A 24,445-nucleotide genomic window follows, 5' to 3' on the forward strand; every position below is an offset into this window, starting at 1 on the left:
TATGTCTTCCCTGCAAACCCGCAGGACTGCATCTCAGTGACTGGGACACTTGACTCAAGCTTGCGCGGCTAGAGCTGCAGAGCCATAAATAATAGTGTAGATGTTCTGACCCTCCCCGTCACCAAGCTTCAGAGCCCAGGCTCCAGCAGTTTTTAGTCCTGAAGCCCAAACCTGAGCCTGAGTCAACTGATCCATGCTCTGAGATACGGCATTGTTAGTTTTTCTTCACAGTGTAGCCACATACAAAAAGAATTGTTCTCCTTGTCCATTGACAATAGGACAAGACGTAATGGGCTTAATCTGCAGCAAGGGAGATTTAGGTCAAATATTAGGAAAAGCTTGCCAACTATAATGGTAGTTTAGCTCTGGAATAGGCTTCCAAGGGAGGTTGTGGAAACCCTGTCATTGGACAAACATCTGACAAGGAAGGTCTAGGTTTACTTGGTCCTGTTTCAGCACAAGGCTGGGGTGGATGTCTTTTCAGAGTCTCTTCCAGGCCTACACGTGTCTGATTACATAAGTGACTTGCACAGGTTCATAGAGCAGAAGTATGTGGCAGAACAGGGAATTGAATCTGGCTCTCCTGAATCCCAAACTAGTGCCATAACCCTTCTCATGCTTCCAAAAAATGTGGGAAATTTAACACTGTGTGCAATGTGCCCTGGGCAACAGACACATTCAGGCTTGTTTTTTGTTGTTCAGTCTTTTTATTAACAGACCATTGAACCTATAACAAATATGGAGGCATCACAGCAATATGCTACGCCAGACACAATTATCTGGCTTACCCATCTGCATGTAAAATTATAGGTTGTTGCTCTACCTTTACATCAGCCATATGAAGAAGAAAGAAGGTCAACTTTTTATTACGATGCAGGGACAGTCCTCTGCTTCCCACCTGCACTCTGTTGTATATGTAACCCACATTATCCCAGTATATTCCCCTTTCCCTCCTGTGAAAAATGGGGTGGTGAAGAACCCCTGGAGATGTATGATGGTTCTTGGGCCTCCCAGGACTGTGAGTCTTTTTGTTATGCCCTGCGTCCATTGTGAGGGATTCTTGCCTGGGCCTGGCTGGGTTTCAACTCCCTAATGCTCCCAACCTTTCAGCCACTCAAGCACTCTCCTCTGGGCTATGCGAGCCCTCTGTTCATCGTGTAGGTTAACAATAGGTGCACCCCAATTTCAAATCCCATAGAAGTGTTTCCCTATAATATCCAGCCTGATACTGGCTACTCACACCAATCCCAGATCCTCTGCCCACAGAGATGCAGCTTATCCCAGTTTACTGCATTTACCTTAATCACCGCTCCACTGTGAACCACACAGCACTTGTAAGCACTTATAATAAAACAAAATGTTTATTTAAGAAAGGGTAAAGATTTAACTAGAAATGAGAGAAAGTGATGGAAACAAACAGTTCCTCTACAAAACAAAATCATAAAACACAAACATAATAAAATAAAGGTCCCGCCCTCACACCAAGGTCAGTCTGCAACTTAGCTGGCTGGTTTCACAGGAACCAGGATTCAGTTTTTCATGAGAACGTCCCTACTCCCCAAGATGTCTCCTCAGTTAAAGGATCCAGAGTGCCTTTTCCCACTCTGTGTTATGCTTAGACCATCAGGGTGAGGCTCTGTCTGTTGTAATGTTCCTTTTTTTACCTTCAAGTGATTTTGATGGTTTGCAGTGGGCTCTGATGGTTTGCCATTAAAAGTTTTGGGATGGAGCAAGGCTAGACAATTCCTTGCAGCTGCATCACATTGCTGCTGACTCATAGGCAGGTGGTAATCCCCAAGACCCCCCAGATCCTCTTCTGCAGCAGCACAACCAAATGGTTTATCACAGACATAATATCCAGTGGGGATTAACTTTTATTCCCAGTCCATAAACCATGCTTTCAATATAAACACATTATTTCTTAACTATTACCTGTGCATACATCTTGCAATGATTATGAATCTTATCTATAGATATCTCATGTTATTCTTTATGGCTAAATATTCTGCAAGCTGTGTTTGGTATAGTGAGTTTGTCTGGTCAGACATCAGAATTGTTTCCAAAGAACAGGCAGAGACCACCTGTACTTGCTATTAGTGAGGAGATGGAGAGACAATTTAAAGGTTCAGCTGTCCCTGGAACAACAGTTCAAGTCACACACACCCCTCAGGTAAGACCCCTCTTACAATCAATTTCCCCTCATGGAAACCAGAGCCCCTCCCTGGAACTCCCAGCTGTTGCTTCTGCCTCTCCCCATGTGGCACAGCTTGAAACTCACTGGCTCTGACAGCTGCAAAGCAGGGAGAGGGGCTAGTCACACCATGTGACTGAGCAGGGCTGGCAAACCCTGGCAGAAATATGGGGGGGATATCTGACCCCCACATACACCCTCCTACATGTCACCTTTGAACAGGGAGACTCTCTGCCAAGGAACCTCAGTGCTGCCCCACTAAGCTAAACAACCCTCAGAGCTTCTCCCCAGGCCTGGGAGAAGGAGGTGAAGAACCCCTGCAGCTGCAGAGATGCGCTGAGGGGCATAGGTACCGACTCCATGGGTGCTTCAGGGCTGGAGCACCCACAGAAAAAAAAATTGCAGGTGCTTAGCACCCACCAGCAGCTAAGCTCCCCTCTTCCCCTGCCCCCAGTGGCTCCTGCCTCCCTGGGGCTCTGTAATCAACTCCTCTTCTCCCTCCTTCTGCACTCTGCAGAGAAGCTGATTGCAGCAGGTGGGAGGGAGGGAGAGAAGCAGGGATGGGGCAAAAAGAAGCAGGATAAGGGCAGAGCTGGGGCAGGAAGAGGCAAGGTGGGGGTGGGGCATGGGGGGGAAGGAGTGGAGTGGGGGCAGGGCCTGAGCAGGGATTGAGCACCCCCCAGCACAACTAGAAGCAAGCACCTGTGCTGAGGGTGAAGGAGCAGATGTGGGGCTAGGAGATAGTATAATTCATGGACTGGGGACAGCAGACCTGGAGCAGCTGGGGGGCAAATAATTAAAATGGGGGGGGGGGGTTCAGGAAAAAGGGAAACTGCACACTATCATAGAGCATTTTATACAGCTCTTTATAATTTGATCTCAGGGAGAGCTCCTGAAGCTGGGGCCAAAAACTCCCTTACTTTATAGATCCGGGAATGATAGCAACACTATATTCATTCTCTCGCTCACACATGCTCAGCAGGAGTCCCAAAAGCAGAAGACAGATTAGAAAACATCACCTCTTTTGAATTAAATCGCGTTATTTGGGGAGGGGAGGTGACATGTTTTTTGAGCTTTTGCAGTTGGCAATACTATTTACTTTAATAACAACACATACTGTACAACTCATGCTATTACTAAATGTTTTCATCTGTATGTTTTCTGGGCCCAGAAAGCTGATGATTCCACCTTGTGCGGAATGAGAGGAAAAACCAAGTACACTATAAGAGCCAAACCTGCAATAGCAAAATTTGTCTAAGAAAAATAATACATATCCTAATTTAGGACCAGATTCCATTTAAAACAAAAAAAATCAAGAAAGGGAGAGTGCATGTCACATTTTCTAAAATTAAAAATATGCAGCAGCTGCTATTTTTAGAAACATTTTAAATATATTCTAAACAAATATTTGATAAGCAGAAAACATGTTTAGGCACAGGACTTGAGTGCTAATTATTAAACAATACAATTTAATTCATACTAATTTTACAATATGCAGTGTCTTCTGAGGTATCGTAAAGCATTACTTTACATAGCCTCTTTGAGGCTTGAAGTCAGTAGTAACAAAAATAATAGAATCAAGAATATTTACTACTCTAATATACATCAGTGGCCACACCGTTCTTTGCACACCATTATTTTTTTTACAGTAGTACAAGGCAAGCGGTGTAAGGGACAGATACCTGTAAGCATATGACTAGGAAATAAATGCAAAAAAAAAAAAAGCAGGAGACTAAGAATCATAAGTGATTGCTAAAATTGTCATGATCTATTAACAGCTTGTTTGGTATTTGCCATTTTAGCTACTCTGATTGACTGCTCTGTCTAGCTGTAGATTTTTCTTGATTCCAGATAACTCTTCTCTGGCCTCCTTGACATCTGCAGTGCCCCCTCTCAAGTCCATACAAACTGTACTCAAACACTGATATATACACATGTACTCAGTACTTTGCAATCAATCCTTGCCTCCATTGACTGTATATATCGTGTATATGTGGATTGTAAACTGCTTGGGATACAAATTGCATCTTACTATGTGTTTGAAAAGCATTGTGTAAATTTATGGCATCAAATACATATGTATATATAACTGTGACACGAGAAAGAGGGAGATAAAGGACCAAGTCCTCAGCTGATATAAATCAGTATAGCATTATTGAAGTCAGTGGAACTACTCCAGTTTACACAAGCTGAGGGTCTGTAATTATTACTACTTATCATATTGCTAAGAACTTAGAATAATAAAGTCAGGCACTTAACATAGTGCTAATTACCAGTTTTGGATTTAAATTATTTCTTAAAGGAAATTAAAGCAAAATGATTCACCCTTTCTTATCAAAGATGAGTGTCATTGTGACTAGTTAAGAAATTAAATATCTAAAAAGGCAGAAAAATCAACTGTTTCAAAGTTTGGCACCAGCTTTTTATTATTTAGTGTAACAAAGATCCTAATTTTCATTCAAAAGGTACAATAGCTTTCAAAATTATTTTAATTTGCAATATGAAATAAATATGAATATAAAGTGCGAGGGCCACCATCGAGGAAGATTGGCCATTGGTCTGACCTTGTGTGACACAGCCTATCAAGTCTACTATTCTGATTGACCCTCTGCCTGACTGAAACTCAGTCCACCTCCCAGTGAAGCTAACTTTTCATTGACTTGAATGAGAATTGGATCAAGCTCCAATTGTGCAATGAAGCACACAGAGAAGAGGTGGAGGAACTGGACTCTTTCCTGCCCCCTGCAGTGATCAGTTTATGCCCTCAAGCACTGGAGTTGATTGCTCCCTTTAAATTTGTATAGTTACAAATATTAATATGGTCCATGAAATTATCTGGCCTCCCCTTTAAATCCAGCTACTCTATTTGACTGTGACATCTCCTATTTGCAACAATAAGCACATGCTGTGCACCCTTCTGGCACTGGTAATTTCAGCTAAGCACTGTAACCTGGTTAACAAACTGGCACAGCTCCAGAGGGATACATACTGATTTTTTGGTGTGACAAACAGAGTCAAATCCAACATAAGGTAATGCAGGTTTGGGACTTTGGTTTTCATATAGAAAGATACTGTCATGTATTTCCTTTTAATCTCCTTTAATTCTTATGTAACTGGAGTAGTTGTAGTACTCTCTGAGAAGGTCAAGGCACGTTCCTTTCTGCTAAGTCCTGCTTTCCCCTATTTGCATTCCACTGACAAACATGGTTTCTCTTCTCTGCAACTCCCATCTTCATGCATCATGTTTGTTTCAGAAACAATTCATTTGAGGTAACAGTAATCGCCCAGCATCTTTGCTATCAGCATAATTATAGATGTCAAGTGCCCTTTGGACAGTGCTTATTTACCACTGTACAACCACCAGAGGGAACACCGGCATTACTTTTTGTGATTCAAGTATTTGGGCTATTGGCCCAAATTCTAATTATTAACACATTGGGACCAAGTCAGACACTGATCTCAGTTACAGCACAGTAAATTCAGAGTAACTCCACTGGTGTAATTCTAGATCTACAGAGGTGTAACTGAGAACAGAATCTGGGCCAGGGAAGTTTAGTATCTCCTCCAAAAATTGGCTCTCTTCTCCTTTTTCCTATTCCTATTTTAAGCAAAGAAGAGGCTCAAATACAATAGCAGTGACTAAGAACAGTTTACACATGGATAGATTAGATTTAAAAAAAGTGTTTAGATCAGATTAGATTCTGAGTAGGCTTTTGTTTCAAATTACTCAGCTCCAGAACCACAGAAATCACTCCAATGTCTATTACCTTGGGCTAAAAATCACCTGTGAAGAAGTCAAAGCATTTCATGACATTGAAACCAGAATATTGGCCTCTTAAATTTTACATATGACCCAGTACCAAAACTACATGTTTTAATGTGGAAATTTAATTTAACATAAAAAAAACACAACCCCAGTGAAATTTGAAGAGGGTCCTTTGGACCCATCTCTGATTATAAAAATTGAGGTATATCAAATTAGTGACTCTTCAAACATTGGTTGATTTTTGATAAACATTGTTACTGATAAAGATTTTTTTCTCTAGGGTTTCTCCTATGTAGTATAGGATAAGGAATTCCTAAGACTAGGAAACAGTATGAACCCTTTGCAAACAGATATATATTTTCTTGTTAATCAATCTACACAAGAACCCTTTGCAAGCCAAATGGTTTCAACTTTATGCAGCAAGGCTTAGTTGCAATAAAATCATTAGATAAATTATTTTTCCCTCTATAGTTAGTTAATAACATAATCACAAGCACAAATTCAACAGCAACCATTCTCCAGGCGGTCCCTGGCTGACAGCAGCAAAACTAGTAACAGCAGCTTCTTTGTGTTATACTGAAATTCTCTCCCAGTGAAGGGGCAAAGGGTCACTGATTGCATAGTCTTTGCTCCATTGCACACCCTTTGCTAGTGTTTAGTTCTGAGAATAACTGACTGAATGTGCCACAGTCTTGTAACTGAACCCTCCTTCTTATTACATATATTAAAATACTATTTAATAAATGAAAGGCACCTGTTCATTTGGATCGATGCATGTAATAGGCTGGATGAAAATCATACTAAAAAATTCTGCAGGAAAAGTATCATTTTCATTAAATACGTCCTGAAAAAACGACTCATATCATTGTTACAATCTCATAATCCTTATAAAAGGATTTCATGGTACAGCACGATTTACAATGTAATAGATTACTATTTCATAAGCCTGGGGCAGCAGGAAGAAACCACAAATGTTTAACAAAATTTTACTGCATTGCAAACTTTTTCCGGATGCTGAAATAGGAATTGGTGATGCTGTTAGGGAGGGGCAGAAGTACACAATATCTGATAATCACACCATTTAGCTGGTCTTTGTTTCATCTTGGTTTCCAATCATGTGGATATCCTTGTTCTCTAACAGCTCCACCTTCTCGTTACTTGGGATTACTGCACTGTTCACCATAGCTCTTGCTAATGTTGCAATGGGCACAGAAAGTGCAGTAATAGACATCACATGAGAGAGGCAACCCAGAATTTTTCTAGCACACCATTCTAATGGACGTGACTCTTCTCGGTCACATAAAATCAATCTTTAAAAAAAAAAGGAGAGGGATTAAGAAGAGGTAGTAAATAGCAAACAGTTTCCACTCACACGTCAACAGTTACTTACGCAGGTTTAAATATAGTGCAGCGATCAAAATTAAGTTCTTCAATTTTAACTTCTGCTTCACCCTTAAATAAACAAAATCCATTACATATTTAAACAAGGACCCCAGAATTACTGCTCATCATTCTAGCATACTTAAAGTATTGTCAGTACAATCCTGACAAAAGATTCAACCTTGAGAGCAAAAGACTTTAGAACTGTGTATTATACACCATAGGTTACTACTGCGGATCTGCTTTTTTGTCTCCTAACAATTACAAAAAACCCAACCAAACCAGCTGTATCCACAAGTTGCACATGCAGTTAGTCTATAGCAAAATATATTACTGTTAGCCATTCTCTCTTTCCCCCTACCCAACTATTTTCACCCTCTACTGCTACCCTTACTTCTGTGCTGCTGCTGGCAGCCACACTGCCTTCAGAGCTGGGCAGCTGGGGATGGGCAGCTGCTGACTGAGTGCCAGCTCTGAAGCCAGCAGTGCAGAAGTAAGGGTGGCAATACCATACTATACCATCCTTACTTCTGCACTGCTGCTGGTGGTGGCTCTGCCTTCAGAATGGGGCTTCTGGTGTACAGCTGCTGCTCTTAGCTGCCCACCACTGCCACCTGCAGTAGCACAGAAGTAAGGGTAGCAGTACCGTGCACCCCCCACCCCCAAACACACACAGAGTAACCTTTCAACCCCCCACAACTCTTTTTTGGGTCAAGACCCCTACAGTTACAACACCATGACATTTCAGATTTAAATAGCTGAAATCATGACATTTATGATTTTTAAGAGCCTATGACCATGAAATTGACCAAAATGGCCCTATGCATAAGGCATATTTTCCAATCCTTTATCATTCTTGCAGCTATCCTCTGAATGCTCTCTATTTTATCAACATCCTTCTTGAATTCATGATACCAGAACTGGACACAGCATTTCAGTAGCAGTCACACCAGTACCAAATATAGAGATTATATAACCTGTCTACTCCCAATCAATATTCCTATCTTTAGATTAGATTGCATTTGCACTTTTGGCCACAGCATCACACTGGGAGGGCACGTTTAACTGATTATCCATCATGATCCCAAAATCTTTTAAGAATCATTGCTTCTCCAGATAGAGTCCCTCTCCTCTAAGTATGGCCTGTAGTCATTGTTCCTATAGGTATGACTTTACAATTATCCATATTGAAATGTGCATTGTTTGCTTGCACCCAGTTTACCAAGCAATCCAGGTAGCTCTAAATCAGTGAACTCCCCCAATCTTCGTGTTAGCTGCTCTCTTTGTCAGTAATGATTTTCTTTTTCTTTTCTTCCAGGTTATTGATACAAATGTTAAAGAGCATAGGGCTAAGATCCAATCCGTAAGGGACTCCACTACAATTACATTTTAAGACCATTTTGATTTTGTATTGTTCTTGTTCTTAATCAAAATATTGTGTGGTACTATGTCAAATGCCATGCAGAACAGGAGTATAATATGTTAACACTATTACCTTTACCAAATTTGTAATCCTATAAAAAAATCAAGTTTGTTTAATGACCTTTCATAAAGCTATGTTGATTGGTATTAATTATATTACTTTCCTTTAATTCCTCATCAATCAAATCCTGTTTTAGCCATTCCCTTAATCTGCCTGGAATGGATGGCAGGCTACAAGCCTATAGTTACTGAGGCCTGGTCTACACTACGCTGTTAAACCGATTTTAACAGCGTTAAATCGATTTAACGCTGTACCCGTCCACACTACAATGCACTTTATATCGATTTAAAGGGCTCTTTAAATCGATTTCTGTACTCCTCCCCAACGAGAGGAGTAACACTAAAATCGATATTAACATATCGGATTAGGGTTAGTGTGGCCGCAAATCGACGGTATTGGCCTCCGGGCGGTGTCCCACAGATCTGAACTCGCATGCACTGGCCAGGTAACAGGAAAAGCCCTGCGAACTTTTGAATTGCATTCCTGTTTGGCCAGCTTGGAGCTCTGATCAGCACAGGTGACCACGCAGAGCTCATCAGCACAGGTAGCAATGCGGTCTCCTGAGAATCGAAAAAGAGCACCAGCATGGACCACACGAGAGGTACTGGATCTCATCGCTATATGGGGAGAGGATTCAGTGTTAACAGAACTCCGTTCCAAAAGACGAAATGAAAAAATATTGAAAAAATTTCAAAGGCTATGATGGGAAAAGGCTACACAGGGACTCAGTGCAGTGCAGAGTGAAAGTTAAGGAGCTCAGACAAGCATACCAGAAAACCAAAGCAGCAAACGGAAGATCCGGGTCAGGGCCGAAAACATGCCGCTTCTACGCTGAGCTGCATGTAATTTTAGGGGGCTGCGCCACCACTACCCATCCCTGTCGTGGATTCCGAGGTGGGGGTTATAATCTCAACCATGGCTGAGGATTCAGCGGAGGGGGAAGATGAGGAGGAGGAAGAGGAGGACGACCTTGCAGCGAGCACACAGCACGCCGTTAGCCCTAACAGCCAGGAGCTTTTTGTGACCCTGACGGAATTACCCTCCCAAGCCACTAGCCCAGACAGTTAGCCATGGAAGCGACCTCTGGTGAGTGTACCTTTGTAAACATGGTTAAAAAGCAAGCATTTTTTTAATGATTGATTTGCCATGAGGGCTTGGGATGCATTCGGAGCCATAAAGTTACTGGAAAAGTTTGTTAACATGTCTGGGGATGGAGCGGAAATCTTCCGAGGACATCTCCATGAAGCGCTCCTGGAGGTACTCCAAAAGCCTTTGCAGAAGGTTTCTGGGCAAGGCAGCCTTGTTCCATCCACCATGGTAGGACACTTTACCATGCCATGCATGTAGCAAGTAATCGGTATCATTGCATGACAAAGCATAGCTGCGTATGGTCCCGGTGATTGCTGGCATTCAAGAAACATCCGTTCTTTATCTCGCTCTGTTATCCTCAGCAGAGTGATACCGTTCATGGTAACTGGTTGAAATTCAGGAATTTAATTAAGGGGACAGAGATGGCCATTTTCCTACTGGGCAGTTGCTTAAAAGAATCCTTCCTTGCACGTAGCAAAGTGGGGGGGGGAGGAAGGATAGCGCTGAGCTTTTTAGCGTTTGGCCAGCAGGAATCTTCCAGCTACCAGTCATGTGGTGGGGGGGGGGGGAAGGGGGTGATTAGCAGTGATCTTCCATGATACCAGCCATGTGGTGGGGGAGGGGTAAAGCAATCCTAGAGAATTGGATTGGGGAGGGAGGGGTTGGCGTCTGCTGCTGCTTGTTAACAGGAAAGAAGCATCAGAGGCCACTGTGTATATGAAGGCTGGAGAAGCTGAAAGACAATGGCTTACCATGGCCGCATGAAAGCTGAATTCTGATGCCCGCATCTGCGTCTGTGAGATCTGTAACACGAGAGCCGCAGGCACTCAATATTAAAAGATGCAAAATGCGACCTTATAGTGAAATCACATGTGCTATGTAAGGTGAATAGTGTTGTTCACTGTGAAAGAGTATAACCATTGTTCTGTAAAATGTATCTTTTTAAATACTTCTCTCCCTTTTTTCCCTCCCTCATGCAGCTGCACATTTTTCAAGCCTCTACTCCATCCCGAAGGCTAGCTCAGATAAGGCGGAGGAAGAAGAGGACGCAAGATGAAATGTTCTCGGGAAATCATGGAAGTAACTCGCAATGAAAGAGCTCACTGAACGAGTGGAAGGACGTGGTAGCAAAGTACAGGAAAGATGCCAGTGAACGTGAGGATAGGAGAGACGCTCGAGATGAGAGGTGTAGGCAGGAAGATCAGCGGTGGCGGGATGCAACGCTGGAGCTGCTGCGTGATCAAACTGATATCCTCAGACGTCTGGTGGATCTTTAGGAAGAGCACGGGGTCACAGAGTGCCGCTGCAGCCCATGTTTAACCACCCTCAGTACTCACCATGTTCCATAGCTTTCCTCACCCAGACGTGTAAGAACGTGTGGGGGAAGGCTTTGTGCACCTGCCCACTCCACCCCCATGGACAGTCCAACCAAAAGGCTGTCATTACATTGAAATGTGCTTAATGGCTTTTTCCTTCCCCCTATCCTCCTCCCAAACCACACCCGGGATACCTTGTTAATTCTCTGCCTCTTTTTATAATTACTTTTTAATAAAGAATACATGATTTTTGAACGATAGTGACTCCTATTTCCTTAAGCAAGCTGTAATCGAAGGGGAGGGTGGGTTGCTTACAGGGAATGACTTTTAATAAAAAATACATGATTTTTAAATGATAGTGACTTTATTCCTTAAGCAAGCTGTAATCGAAGGGGGAGGTGGGTTGCTTACAGGGAAGGAGTCAATAAAGGGGTGGGGGGATCATGAAGGGGAAACAAACACAGCAGTCACACTGTACCCTGGCGTGTGATGAAACTCGTTTTCAAGGCTTCCTGATGCACGCACTCCTTGTGAGCTCTTCTAATCGCCCTGGTGTCTGGCTGCGCATAATCAGCGGCCAGGTGATTTGCCTCAGCCTCCCACCCCGCCATAAAGGTCTCCCCCTTACTCTCACAGAGATTGTGGAGCACACAGCAAGCAGTAATAACAAAGGGACATTGGTTTGGCTGAGGTCTGAGCGAGTGAGTAATGTGCGCAGCGAGCCTTTAAACGGCCAGTGCACATTTACCACCATCCTGCACTTGCTCAGCCTCTAGTTGAACAGCTCCTGACCACTATCCAGGCTGCCTGTGTGTGGCTTCATGACCCATGGCATCAAGGCGTAGGCTGGGTCACCCAGGATATCTACAGGCATTTCAACATCCCCAACTGTTATTTTCTGGTCTGGGAAGTAATTCCCTTGCTGCAGCTGTCATAAACAGATAGCTAAGGGTTAATATCTCTTTCACCTGTAAAGGTTAACAAACAACACCTGACCAGAGAACCAATCAGGAAACAAGAAACTTTCAAATCTCAAGGGAGGGAAGTTTTGGGGTGTGGTCCTTTGTTCTGGTCAGTGTGCTCTCTAGGCTCTGAGGGTGATCACACTATCTCCAGGCTCTCTAATCTTCTGTTTCCAATTTGTAAGTACAGGTAGAAAGACAATATAGGCTTTTACATTGCTTTTCGGTATTTGCAAGTGTGTAGTTTGCTGGAAGTGTTTAAATTGTATTTTTTCTGAATAAGGCTGTTTATTCATTTTTTGTAAGTTAACAGACCCTGTAATATTTTCATCTTGATTACAGAGACGATTTTTATGTCTTTTTCTTCTTTTTATTAAAAGCTTTCTGTTTAAGACCTGTTTGATTTTCTTTTCTAGTTGAGGCTCAAGGGGATAGGAATCTCTGTGCCAGGATTACTGTCTCTCTTGGGGAAAGACTGGGATGGGGAAAAAAGAAGGAGGGAGAAGGTAAATTGTCCTCTCTGTTTTGTAATTCAAGTTTAAGTACAGTAATCTTCCAGGGTAACCCAGGGAGGGGAAGCCTGGGAGGAGATAAAGAAGGGGAAGGAAGTGGGTTATTTCCCTTTGTTGTGAGACTCAAGGCATCTGAGTCTTGGGTCCCCAGGGAAGGTTTTGGGGGACCAGAGTGTACCAGGCACTGGAATTCCTGGTTGGTGGCAGCGGTACAGGATCTAAGCTGGTAATTAAGCTTAGAGGATTCATGCAGGTACCAATTTTTGGACGCTAAGGTTCAGATTTGGGAATTATACCTTATGACAGCAGCCATTTAAACAGAGTAGTGCTTCTGAAGACACGAGCATCATGAACCCTTCCTGGCCATCCCACATGGATGTTGGTGAAACGTCCCTTGTGATCCACCAGCGCTTGCAGCACCATTGAAAAGTACCCCTTGCGGTTTATGTACTGGGTGCCCTGGTGCTCCGGTGCCAAGATAGGGATATGGGTTCCATCTATCGCCCCCCCCCCCCCCACAGTTAGGGAATCCCATTGCAGCAAAGCCATCCACTGTGACCTGCACGTTTCCCAGAGTCACAACCTTTCGTAGCAGCAGCTTAATGATTGCTTTGGCTACTTCCATCACAGCAGCCCCCACAGTAGATTTTCCCACTCCAAATTGATTCCTGACTGACCGGTAGCTGTCTGGCGTTGCAAGCTTCCGAGAGGGCTATTGCCACTCGCTTCTCCACTGTGAGGGCTGCTCTCATCTTGGTATTATGGCGTTTCAGGGCAGGGGAAAGCAAGTCACAAAGTTCAAAGAAAGTGCTCTTACACATGCGAAAGTTTCACAGCCACTGCGAATCGTCCCACACCTGCAAAACTATGCGGTCCCCACCAGTCTGTGCTTGTTTCCCGGCACAATTAGCTTCAGTGGGTAGAACCTGCCCCATTACCAGCAGGAGCTCCAAAGCGCAGGGCCTGCGGTTAGGGAGAATTCAGTGTCCATGTCCTCATCACTTTCGTCGCCACGCTGCCGTAGCTGCCTCCTCTTCGCCTGCCTTTGCAGTTCATGGTTCACCATAGACAGCACAAGAATGCGCAAGGTGTTTACAACGTCCACGATTGCGCTATTGATCTGAGCAGGGTCCATGCTTGCTGTGCTATGGCGTTTGCTCAGTTCACCCAGGAAAAAAGGCGCAAAATGGTTGTCTGCTGCTTTCACGAAGGGAGGGGTGAGGCTGTACCAGAACCACCCGCGACAATGATTTTGCCCCATCAGGCACTGGGCTCTCAACCCAGAATTCCAAGGGGCAGGGGAGACTGCGGGAACTATGGAATAGCTACCCGCAGTGCAATGCTCCAGAAATCGATGCTAGCCTCAGACCATGGACGCACACCGCCGAATTAATGTGCCTAGTGTGGCCGCGTGCAATCACTTTATAATATCTGTTTATAAAACTGGTTATGTTAATTTGAAGTTATCCCGTAGTGTAGACATAGCCTGAGATCAAGAAGATGTAGGACATAGGCTCGAGAATCATCCTGCTTACCTTGTCGTGAATGGAGAGATGCTCTCTCCTGACTCTGATGCCCAGGAACTGATCAGACCCACTTAAGTATCTCTCAATACATTATTTTTTTATTATCTCATAGAGCTGGAAGGGACCCTCAGAGGTCATTGAGTCTAGCCCCTGCTTTACACTAGGACAAGTACTGATTTTGCCCCAGATCCTAAGTGGCCCTCAAGGATTAAACTCACAACCTGGCTTTAGCAGGCTAGTGCTCAAACCACTAAGCTATCCCTCTCCCTTCACCTTGTGTGTAGGCTATATTTTATATTTTAAACCCAAACACTAACTCAGTACAGTGCAATATCACCATTTTAACCTTTACATCTTTGAACACTTCTTTGCTAGGCCCTAGAAGAAGAATAGATCACTCACTCTCTGTTGGACACTCCTTCATTCCAGACTCAGCTAGCCCTATCCTCCCACATAACACTTCCTTTCTATCTTTTTATCTATCCTAAGATCGACCATCTGACAAAGTGGGTATTCACCCACGAAAGCTCACGCTCCAAAACGTCTGTTAGTCTATAAGGTGCCACAGGATTCTCTGCTGCTTTTATCAGGTTATTCATCTAAGGGCTAATTAGTTCCTTACCTCCTCAGCCTCACCTTCTGATTAGCTAATTATCCAATCAGCTGTTACTGGCAGAACTGAGGCTACAGTGACCGAGTGCTGACCCACCTTGTCAGATTTCAGCACTCTGTCACACCTGTTTAAATATTAGTGTAACATTAGCTTTCTTCTAGTCCTCTGGAATTTCTCTAGTGTTCCAAGACTTACTGAAAATTAACATTAATGTTGAAGAAAGCTCCTCAGCCAGCTTTTTAAAGTTTTTGGATGCAGGTCATCTGGACATCCTGATTTTAAAATACCTGTAGCTATCTTCAGTAGCTGCTGTTTAACATTCACCTGAGTTATTGTTAGAATGGAAAGTAGTTGATCATCATCATATAATATGAATAAATCATCTGGTTTTTTCTCAAAGAGGAATAAAAGTATTTATTCAGCACTTGTGCCTTTTCAACAACAATTCTACCATTTCCAGCTAGTAATAGACAAATACCATTGGTAGGATTTCCTTTGTTCCTAGTATACTTTTTAGAAGAGTCCTTCTTTTCCTTAACTCTACTGGCCAGAGATTTCTCCTTGTGTCCTTTTGTTTCCCTTATCAATTTTCTATCATTCTTAACCTCTAATTTATGTTCACTACTATCAACTTCCCCCCTTTTCTATTTGTTTTTATATAAGTATATAGAGACTTGGCAGAATTTGATTTTTTTTTTAATTTTTATGGGTAATTTCCACATTTATTCTGAAGCTTTTTTAAAATTTTATTTAAATTTTCACAGTGTGGAAAATTATGGGTTTTAAGCATTTATTCCCTATTTTTATTTATTTAAATTTTCACAGTTGCAGGAAATTATGGGGGCGTGTTAGGTAATAATTAAAGGACACTAGACACAAATTCAAAAAAGTAAAGCTTTATAACCACTAAAAGGGAAACTGCAAATATTATGTGTCAAAATTTTAGCCTTAAATCAAACTCTAATAAAGTTTTCAAGCAGCATTTTTCTTACTTTGCTTATCTGTAATTTTCTATTATTGATGGAAATATTTTTTCATTGTTGTATGTGTTGTTTATCATCATTTACCAATAAAAATCTAACCTTTCCCAGCCATATATTATAACTTCTTTCACTTCCCCTCTAAGTCAGGCTGGTCTTTTATTTGTTGTTATGAGCCAAATCAGCTGAGAGAGAATTTAAACAGGAAAATGTGAGTGATAATTGGGAATGGTATAAGAATATTTTATTAGATGCCCAAAAAGCCACAATCCAAAAAGACTACAGTGGTTTAAAAAATACTTTCAGTTGATTTGGCTTATAATTGCTTTCAACTTTCTGAAATTGGCACTTTTAAAACAATAAGTGTGTGTGTGTGTGTGTATGTGTATATATAAAGCTTGTTTGGAATCTGTTCTGTTTGCACAAAATAAATGTAATCAAATTGCAATCACATAATTAACCTGTGGAGCTCATTGCTACGACATACAGTTGAAATGTAAGAATTTAGTAAGATTCAAGAAAGGATTAGACATTTCTATGAAAAATTAGAACATCCACGACTATGTTATACTGGATAAAAGTGTATAAGCAACCACTAATAGACATAAGTTAGTAAGAATTTCTCCACTGGGCAAGTTACTCCATATTTCATCTTCCTCTGAAGCATCTAGTACTGGCTAGTGCTGGAGATGAGATACTGTATTAAATGGACTGATTGTTAGATCTTCTTATGCCTGAGTGCCTCTGTGGGAAAGCTTGGGGAGGGACCTATCAACAGTTTTCAGTCTCTGAAGATCTCAGTTACATAGCATTTTTCACTCAGAGATCTCCAAAAGATGAGCAACTATAACTATGCCCATTTTACAGACTAAAGAACAGAGAGGCTAACTGATGTGCCAAGGTAATACAGGTAATCAATGGCGGAGCTGGGAGTAACACTTAGATCTCCTGACTCCCAGTACTGTACCATAGAGGTATGAACCATGGTTGTTATAAAAAACACCAGACAAAATTATCTCCCTTTTTGTTAACACTTGTGAGAGGAAAGAATAAGATTTCTATAACTTTTTGGAAGAAGAATGTGGTAGATTGGAGTTAATATGTCAATCATTCATATTTTACATAGGATCAATTTAAAGAGAAGAAAAAAATATAAAAATTTTATGAGCCCTGTCTCTGTAACCTCAGATGTAAGGCAGATAATAACCTGTTTTCAAGGTTAGCACATTCATTCAGGGACAGAAAACATCTCCTGATAACAATCATCAGTCATTATTTGTATACACTTTAGGCAGACTAACTTTTAAAAGCAACATGGGAAAAACAAAGCCAGTGATTTTGGAAAAAAAAATTCAAGGGACAGGAGACAGACAGTAATACCCAGTGTGCAGAAATACTTGGTACACCACTTTGAGCAGGTGCATTTGACCAGGACATGGGTGGTCAGGCCCAATAGTCAGAACAGGAGTCAATAGGAAGGAATTGGAGCAAAAGGTCAGAGCTGAAGTCAGGCAAGTCTGGGAACAAACAAAAGCTACCACAGCCATGAGCAGATGCTTGGAGCAGCCACTGAATTGCAGCTAGGCTTAAGAGCGGGTCAGCTGATCCTTCCAACTGATCAGGCGGCAAAGCCAGTCAGGGCACCTACTGCAGATACACTTGTTAGGTAGCCCAGAAACTGGCTCTGCTCTGGTTCTTGACAGAGTGATGTGATGATAAGGACAAAAACCTCAAAGAAACTGAAAATTACAACAGGGCTGTGAGGGTGAAGAGACTATCTGAAGGAGAGAGGCTTTTTGCTCACAGGTTGCTCAGGAAGAGAGGCAGAGGGAGTGGGTACATTAACACTAGAGGATACATTTTTCATAAATGTAAGATGTTACTCATTGTAATTATGCCTACGTCATTAAACTCTTACTGAGTATAAGACCAGATATCATCTGTAGACCATTTATCACTTTAATAAGTTTTAATCAAAAGCAAGATAGAAAATCTTGAGTCTTTAGGCTTTGTCTGCACTGGGGATTCGCCCCAGTTACAGCCCTTGTGACCAGCACTAGGTCAAACCTAGTTGCGCCAGTGGAACTTACCTCAGTTTCAAGCAGGGGTTAGCACCACTGGTGCAAATAGCAACGTTGCCTGCCTACATAAGAGGTTTGACCCAGTGGAGTTACAACATTGGTTGTAACTGGGACAAATCCCCAGTGTAGACAGGGCTGTAGATTGTTTAGAGGTCAAAATCACTGTGGCACTCAGGTACACTTTGAAGAGAAGACAGATTTCTGACTTCTTCTGAGAGAACTGTATCTATCCTGGAGCAATGGAATGAGGCAACCCCTAAAAAATACCACTCATATACTGGCTGCAGTGACTATGCACTTAGGAATAGCTGGATGACCTCAGATGACTTGCACCATTACACTACCACACAACTGAGTTCTAACTCACTTCAAACTGAAGTAACTGTAAGTGGTAGCATTAAAAACATATCTGGTGGTAACTGACCTGTAGGAATTTGTTCCAAAGTGTATAGTATTAACCTCTTCAAAGCAAAGTCAGCTCAAACCACTAGTAAACATACTAGAGAACAATCCAGCATTGGTGAGGCGGATGAATTAGTAACCTAATTAGGATGACCAGACAGCAAGTGTGAAAAAGCGGGATAGAGGGTGGTGGGGTAATAGGAGCCCATATAAAAAAAAGCCCCAAATATCAGGACTGTCCCTATAAAATCGGGACATCTGGTCACCCGAAACCCAGTAGGACTTTCCATCTGTACGATGTATGATTATGAAAAATATATTTTGATTCAAGGAACTGTTCTGGAGATATATGGTTATTAAGACACTCAGGAAAACAAGAGGCATGAAGAATCTCTCTCCTCTCTGAAATCCTGGCTCTTTTGAAGTCAGTGGAAGTTCTCCCATTGATGTCAATAAGACGAGTATTTAACCTTCTGTGTTTACCTTAGGCCTTGTCTTCACACACACAAAAAGTTCTTAACTTGAGTTTGCTAACTGGAATTAATTAACTCAAGGTAAAATCCAAGTGCTGACAAGGCAGTTTGTAGTTTTTTACATGAGTTAGCAGGTTGGACCTCCGATAAAACAGATAGGGCCAGATTTTCAAGGGAACTCAGCACCCACTTCTGGGGGCTGACTTTCTTTTTGAAAAGCTGACCATAAACATCAGAATGGGAGCTGGAGGGCACTGAGCACTTTGGAAAGTGTGGACCTTATTTAGGTAAGTAAATGAGAGCTGAGATGTTTTAAAAATCTGATCCAAATTGTAGGTGTTGAGCACTTGAAAATGTGGCCCATTTGCGTCCTCTGTTACACAGGTGTAACTCCTCTGGAAGGCAGTGGGAATTTTATTCACATAAAAGGACAGAACTGAATCCTGAGAAGCTCGAGACGGCAACAATGTAGCTAAATTGTAAAGAATCATAGAAAGTAGAAATGAAAAAGAACTTGGGCCAAATGTTCAAAGATATTTAGGCACCTAACAAGGTTCGGCACCTAGGGTGGATTACAAAGGTTTTTAGGCACCTAACTCACATTGATTTCAATGGGAGTTAGGTGCATAGATACCTTTGTGAATTTCATCCCTAGTGAGATTTTCAGAAGCACCTATCCACAACTTAAGGCATCTAAATACCTTGAAAAGCTGGACCTTTATATCTAGTCCATCCATCTGCCAGTGCAGGATTATCTCTGATAGTACATTTTCTAGTGTTTTTTTTTTTCCCCAATCTAGTTTTAAATTTCTCAGTCACTGGAGCTGTCTAAGAATCTTCTCCAATTTTTCTTTGTTTAGGTTTTACTCCTGGTTAACATGTCATCCCCCCACCCCCACCCCACTTTGGATAACTGCTTGAACAATTCACAGGGAAATTTTGACTTTACACACTTAAACCATACATAAATTTCTCCAGATTATTATTACAAGATTTAGACCAACCTTGATTTTTAAAATAAAAAAAATGCTGTGCTTATCAGCTCCACTCCTGGATACCAAGAGGAAATGTTTACAACCACCAGCTTTTGCCAACTCTGCTGACATGCAAACATAATCTCGATCAACGCGAACAAGTCCATCCTAGGATAAAAAGTTATTTGGATTAAAACCAGGTCAGAAGAATCCACAGAAGAGGGAAAGTGTGTGGGGTGGGGGAAAGCAAAACTATAAGTGGGACCAAATTCAGTGACTCTCCATTATCTTCAAAATTTCTCTCATTTTTGAAACAAAGACTGAAGGGAAATTTCATGGCACTTCATTTTAGAAAATCATTTCATCCTTAACTAAGCTAAGGGTGAGTAAATGGTTTCTAACCATTATAAGAAGTAGGTTTTGGAACATCCTCCCAACAGGTTGGGCGGGGGGGAGGCAAACAACCTAGGTAGTTTTAAGATCGCTCTTAATACATTTATTATCAAGGGTTTGCCTGCGATAGCAAGGGTCTGAATTTGATGACTCAGGTGCTCCCTTCCAGTCCTATTTAAATCAGTAATTCAAAAGTTGGTTGTTTTATCACTGCAGTTGAGCAGAATCTTTGTAAAGCACACTTCATTAATGGCCCAATCTTGAAAGATCCAGAGTGCATCCTAAGAAATAAGGAATGCCCTAAATTCCTACTGAAGTAACACCATAGGATCTACTCCTGCAAGCACAAGTTGGTTCTATCTGTCCCCAGTGTAGAATTTAAAAGCACGTAGAAAACAAAAAGTAGCCAAATATTCAAGTTATTTAACCCACGGTTAAGTAAATTCCTAAATTTTATCTTTGTTTAATCAGAAGATTTTAAAAGCAGATAAACAAGGCATCTATAAGTCATTCACCATCTAGGAGAATAGAGAAACTTCCTCAGAAGGTTACATAGTAGCATTAGGATAGTTCTTAGATTTCTGGGTATGCTTTCAGAGTTGTCTTGTTTTGTAAATGTGACAAACCTCAGCCCTTCAGTCTAAATGGAGATTTTTGCCTTATAAAACTAATAAAAAATAGAAGCTTCCCTCAATAAAACTACAAATGCTCCTGATAAATATTAATTTTAACTTTTTTTTTACGTGCTTGTTTGGGGTATTTTGAGTAGTAGGCGTCTGCGTTAAATCTCTCATTCTTTGTATCAGCTTCTTAAAAAAAATTGCCAATCAAAAGTCCCTAGACCGACGCTGTCTCTCTCAGTTAATCCAAGGCCAGTAAAGGGATAATTTGATTAAACTGAGACCCTAATTTATTTAGCTTTAGTTCTGGATCAACCTCTCCTTAATAGAGTGCTGTCGTCTCCAATTGTTTGATGAAAATTAAAGTGACATAAATACCATGGGACTTTTTCAATCTGATTAGTCAGCTAACTTCCATCAATACTACCCCAGCCATCAGACGCTGGCGTCCTTCCTTTCACTAGCCTTACTAACAACTGACAAGTTCTCCTTGAAGAACTGGCACCCACGCTGCCACTCAGACCTCCACACTTAACCCATCATCTCTCCTCAATGGGTCCTGTTTGACAAGGTGCCCACACGTTTTTTCCACTGCTGTTCCCTGGACAAAGCTAAATATTGTTTTATTAGCAATCAATAGCCTGTTAATCCCAAATGATTTCACAAATCCACTGAGCTCTCAAACTGATTATAAACATTTGTTTTTCTAAGCTGCTAAATTCAGATGGGTTTTCTCCTTTCCTCCCTCAACCTCCAACATGTGGCATTTTAGTTGAGAGCAAAACCTCAACAGCCAAAAACGCCTGTTGTCTTTAATGTTACATTTAACTGGCTATCAATTCGCAAAGACTTAAGATACACTTTAAATATGATCAAATCTTTGGCACAAAAAGCTCCATAGATTTAGGATCTCCATGAAGATTTCTACTGGATCCTCTACTTTCTAATCTTCCATTTAAAACCAAATGGTGCTAATAAAGTTTCTACACCTTTTTTTTGCCTCCCCTGCTCCATACAATAACATAGTGCATTTTTGTTGAGTCTGCAGCCAGGCAGAATGAAACAGCCACAGCAAAAAAAAAAAGAAAAAAAAAACTTCTAGTTATAGTATATTAATGGCAACACAGTTAACTAACTGCTGAATGACATACTCCATGTTCAACAATTGGAAAGCCTGGTACATTCTGATGGCCCATTTGTTTGTATATTGGGTCATGAACATTTCTTCTTTGATGTCAGAAGAGGATGAGCCAGGGTGGCATTATGAACATAAATCTACTTGCTTCACCGTACCACAATGATGTTGATAAATAAGGGCATGTCTTCACTAGAAACGTTAAAGTGCTACTGTCCCAGCGCTATAAAAAAACCCGCCTCCACGAGGGGAATGGCTCCCAGCACTGGTGCACTGTCTACATTGGCACTTTACAGTGCAGAAACTTGCAGTGCTCAGGGGATTGTCGACGGGGAGCATCAGCAGTCAATCTACCTCAGTGAAGACACCGTGGTAAATAGATCTAAGTACATCAACTTCAGCTACGTTATTCACGATCCCGTCCCTTCCTCCCCCCCCCCAAGTTAGTGTAGGCCTTGTTTGCAGAACCCTATTCTCTAAGCCTGGTCTACACTGATTAGTGGCAGGGGGGGGTTGGAAATCAATCTAAGTTATGCAGCTTCAACTATGTGAATAATGTAGCTAAAGTCGACGTACTTAGACCACACGCGGTGAGTCTAATGCTGCGGCTCCCCCGTCAACTCTACTTGCGCCTCTCATGGCAGTGGAGTACAGGAGTCGACGTGAGAGCACTCAGGGGTTGATTTATCACGTCTAGACTGTGCATATTGTGGATAATTTTGCATCACAAGTTACAAATGAAATATTACAAAGGTAAAGTTTCAGATAGATGATTTTGTCATGCTGAAATTTCAGCTCTGCAATTAGGCTCAGTTAACTTGACAGTATCCACTTGAAGTGTAATGTTTAAAAGGTCGCCAAAGTAGATTCTTTAGTATCTCTTTTAAAGGAATCTTTTCCACATTCTATATTTCTTTTATACATTTAATTCCAGCCCTCCCCCGACAGAAATTTCCGTAAAAAATCTACTTTACAAGACAAATATCACTCACAAGAGTGAAACAAAACATGGCCCCAGGTGGTAAAGCTTTGACCTAGAATCAGAACTAAATCCAAATTTTCCTAAATGGGAGGGTTGGGGGAAAGTTATTAGGTTCTGCGCTGTTTGAAAGAAGAGAATGAAACAAGGGGATTTGTAATATACTACTGCAAAGTGAAAACTAAGCAATGGGGTTTTTTCCTTACTGCTCCTCCTTTTGCTTTTGTGGTACCAAGACAACAGAATCCAACATCATGACCTTGAAATGCTGCAGAATATTCATCCAGTTTTTCGAAGTCTACCACCTGTTGATTCTAAAACACAAGGATACAAAATAACATGAAAACATTAACCTATAAAGCAGTGTTAAAACTGACAACAAGTATGCCAGTTATATTACTTACCACATTTTGATATGCCACTTCTTCAAAAGTCAGTTTTCTACGTCCTATGATGGTGACATTAGAAAACAATTGCTGTTTCAAAATTTCTTTTAACAATTCTTTGCCAGTTGCTCCTGACACACCAAGGATAAAACAAGATTTATTTTGTTTCTTGAAGTTTTCACGAAGGTTTTGTATGTTCTCAAGCTCAGCCATTCTGTATATGAAAAGAAAAAAAAAAAACACACAGTTCTTTAAAAGAGTCACAATGGATTTTTTTAAACATCCTTTTGTCTAGAGGTATAAAAGCAGACACTGATTTTTTCTGTTATATCAGATTTACTGTGTTTTTATTCAATAGTAGAAAAGAAAGATTTAAACATTTTAAAGACTTTTCATTGAACCATGTCTTCAGTCTCTCAGGACTGTTCTCAAACTGTGACAATTTGAATAAATATTTTTTTTAATGAAAAGTGAAATGTTATGTCTGACATACACTAGGAAACCTGTCATTGTAACAGGGAGCTGGAAAATGACTTCTTTAACATTAATGCAAAATAAGGAAGTATCCTTGAAAGTGACTGAGAACTTGGCATGTTTCATATCTCCCTAGTAAATCCCATCACCATTGCATATTATTCAGTATCCACCATAGGGTGGGGGTGTATGGTTTATTTCTGGAAATCTGCTGGGAAAGGTAATAGGTTTGACATAAAAGAGCTAATTATCCCTAATCATAAATAGGACCTGTCTCTCTAATAAATAACCTGAATGCTCTCTGAGTGTAGAGCACCAAAGCCTTGGTGGAGGGGCAGGGGTGTGTGCTGCTGGTATCCTGGCTGGCAGCATGAGGAAGCTCTTGGAACTACATATAATACTTCAGGGGGTGGTGATCTCTGGTTACAAAGAACAAACAATGCTGATACCTAGTTCTTAAATATTGCCTTTTATTGATAGATCTCAAAGAGCTTTACAAAGGAGGTCAATATCATCACTCCCCTTTTACAGATTGGAAAGCAAAACGGGGGACCGTATCCTGGAATGCAGTGACAATGAAAAGAAATTACAGGTCATAGTAGACAATGAGTTGACATGAGTTCCCAGTGCGATGCTGTAGCTTAAAGGGCTAACCCAATCCTTTGATGTAAAAGCAGGCAGGTGGTATGGGCCCTGTATTACAGCATTAA

At 41.4% G+C, this 24,445-nt stretch overlaps 1 protein-coding gene across 1 annotated transcript; it reads right to left on the reverse strand.

The window, feature by feature from the left end:
* Positions 1–7,038: 7,038 nt before the first annotated feature.
* On the reverse strand, positions 7,039–23,513 carry HTATIP2 (HIV-1 Tat interactive protein 2). The gene is made up of 5 exons (XM_032794602.2): positions 23,280–23,513; positions 23,082–23,189; positions 19,779–19,916; positions 7,348–7,409; positions 7,039–7,267 (listed from the first exon to the last, which is right to left on the reverse strand). Exons 1-5 carry the CDS (start codon positions 23,472–23,474, stop codon positions 7,039–7,041), a joined length of 732 nt encoding a protein of 243 aa, XP_032650493.1. The 5' UTR covers positions 23,475–23,513.
* Positions 23,514–24,445: the final 932 nt, after the last annotated feature.

This window comes from Chelonoidis abingdonii, chromosome 4 (genome assembly GCF_003597395.2).
Source record: "Chelonoidis abingdonii isolate Lonesome George chromosome 4, CheloAbing_2.0, whole genome shotgun sequence".
Lineage (NCBI taxonomy): Eukaryota > Metazoa > Chordata > Testudines > Testudinidae > Chelonoidis > Chelonoidis abingdonii.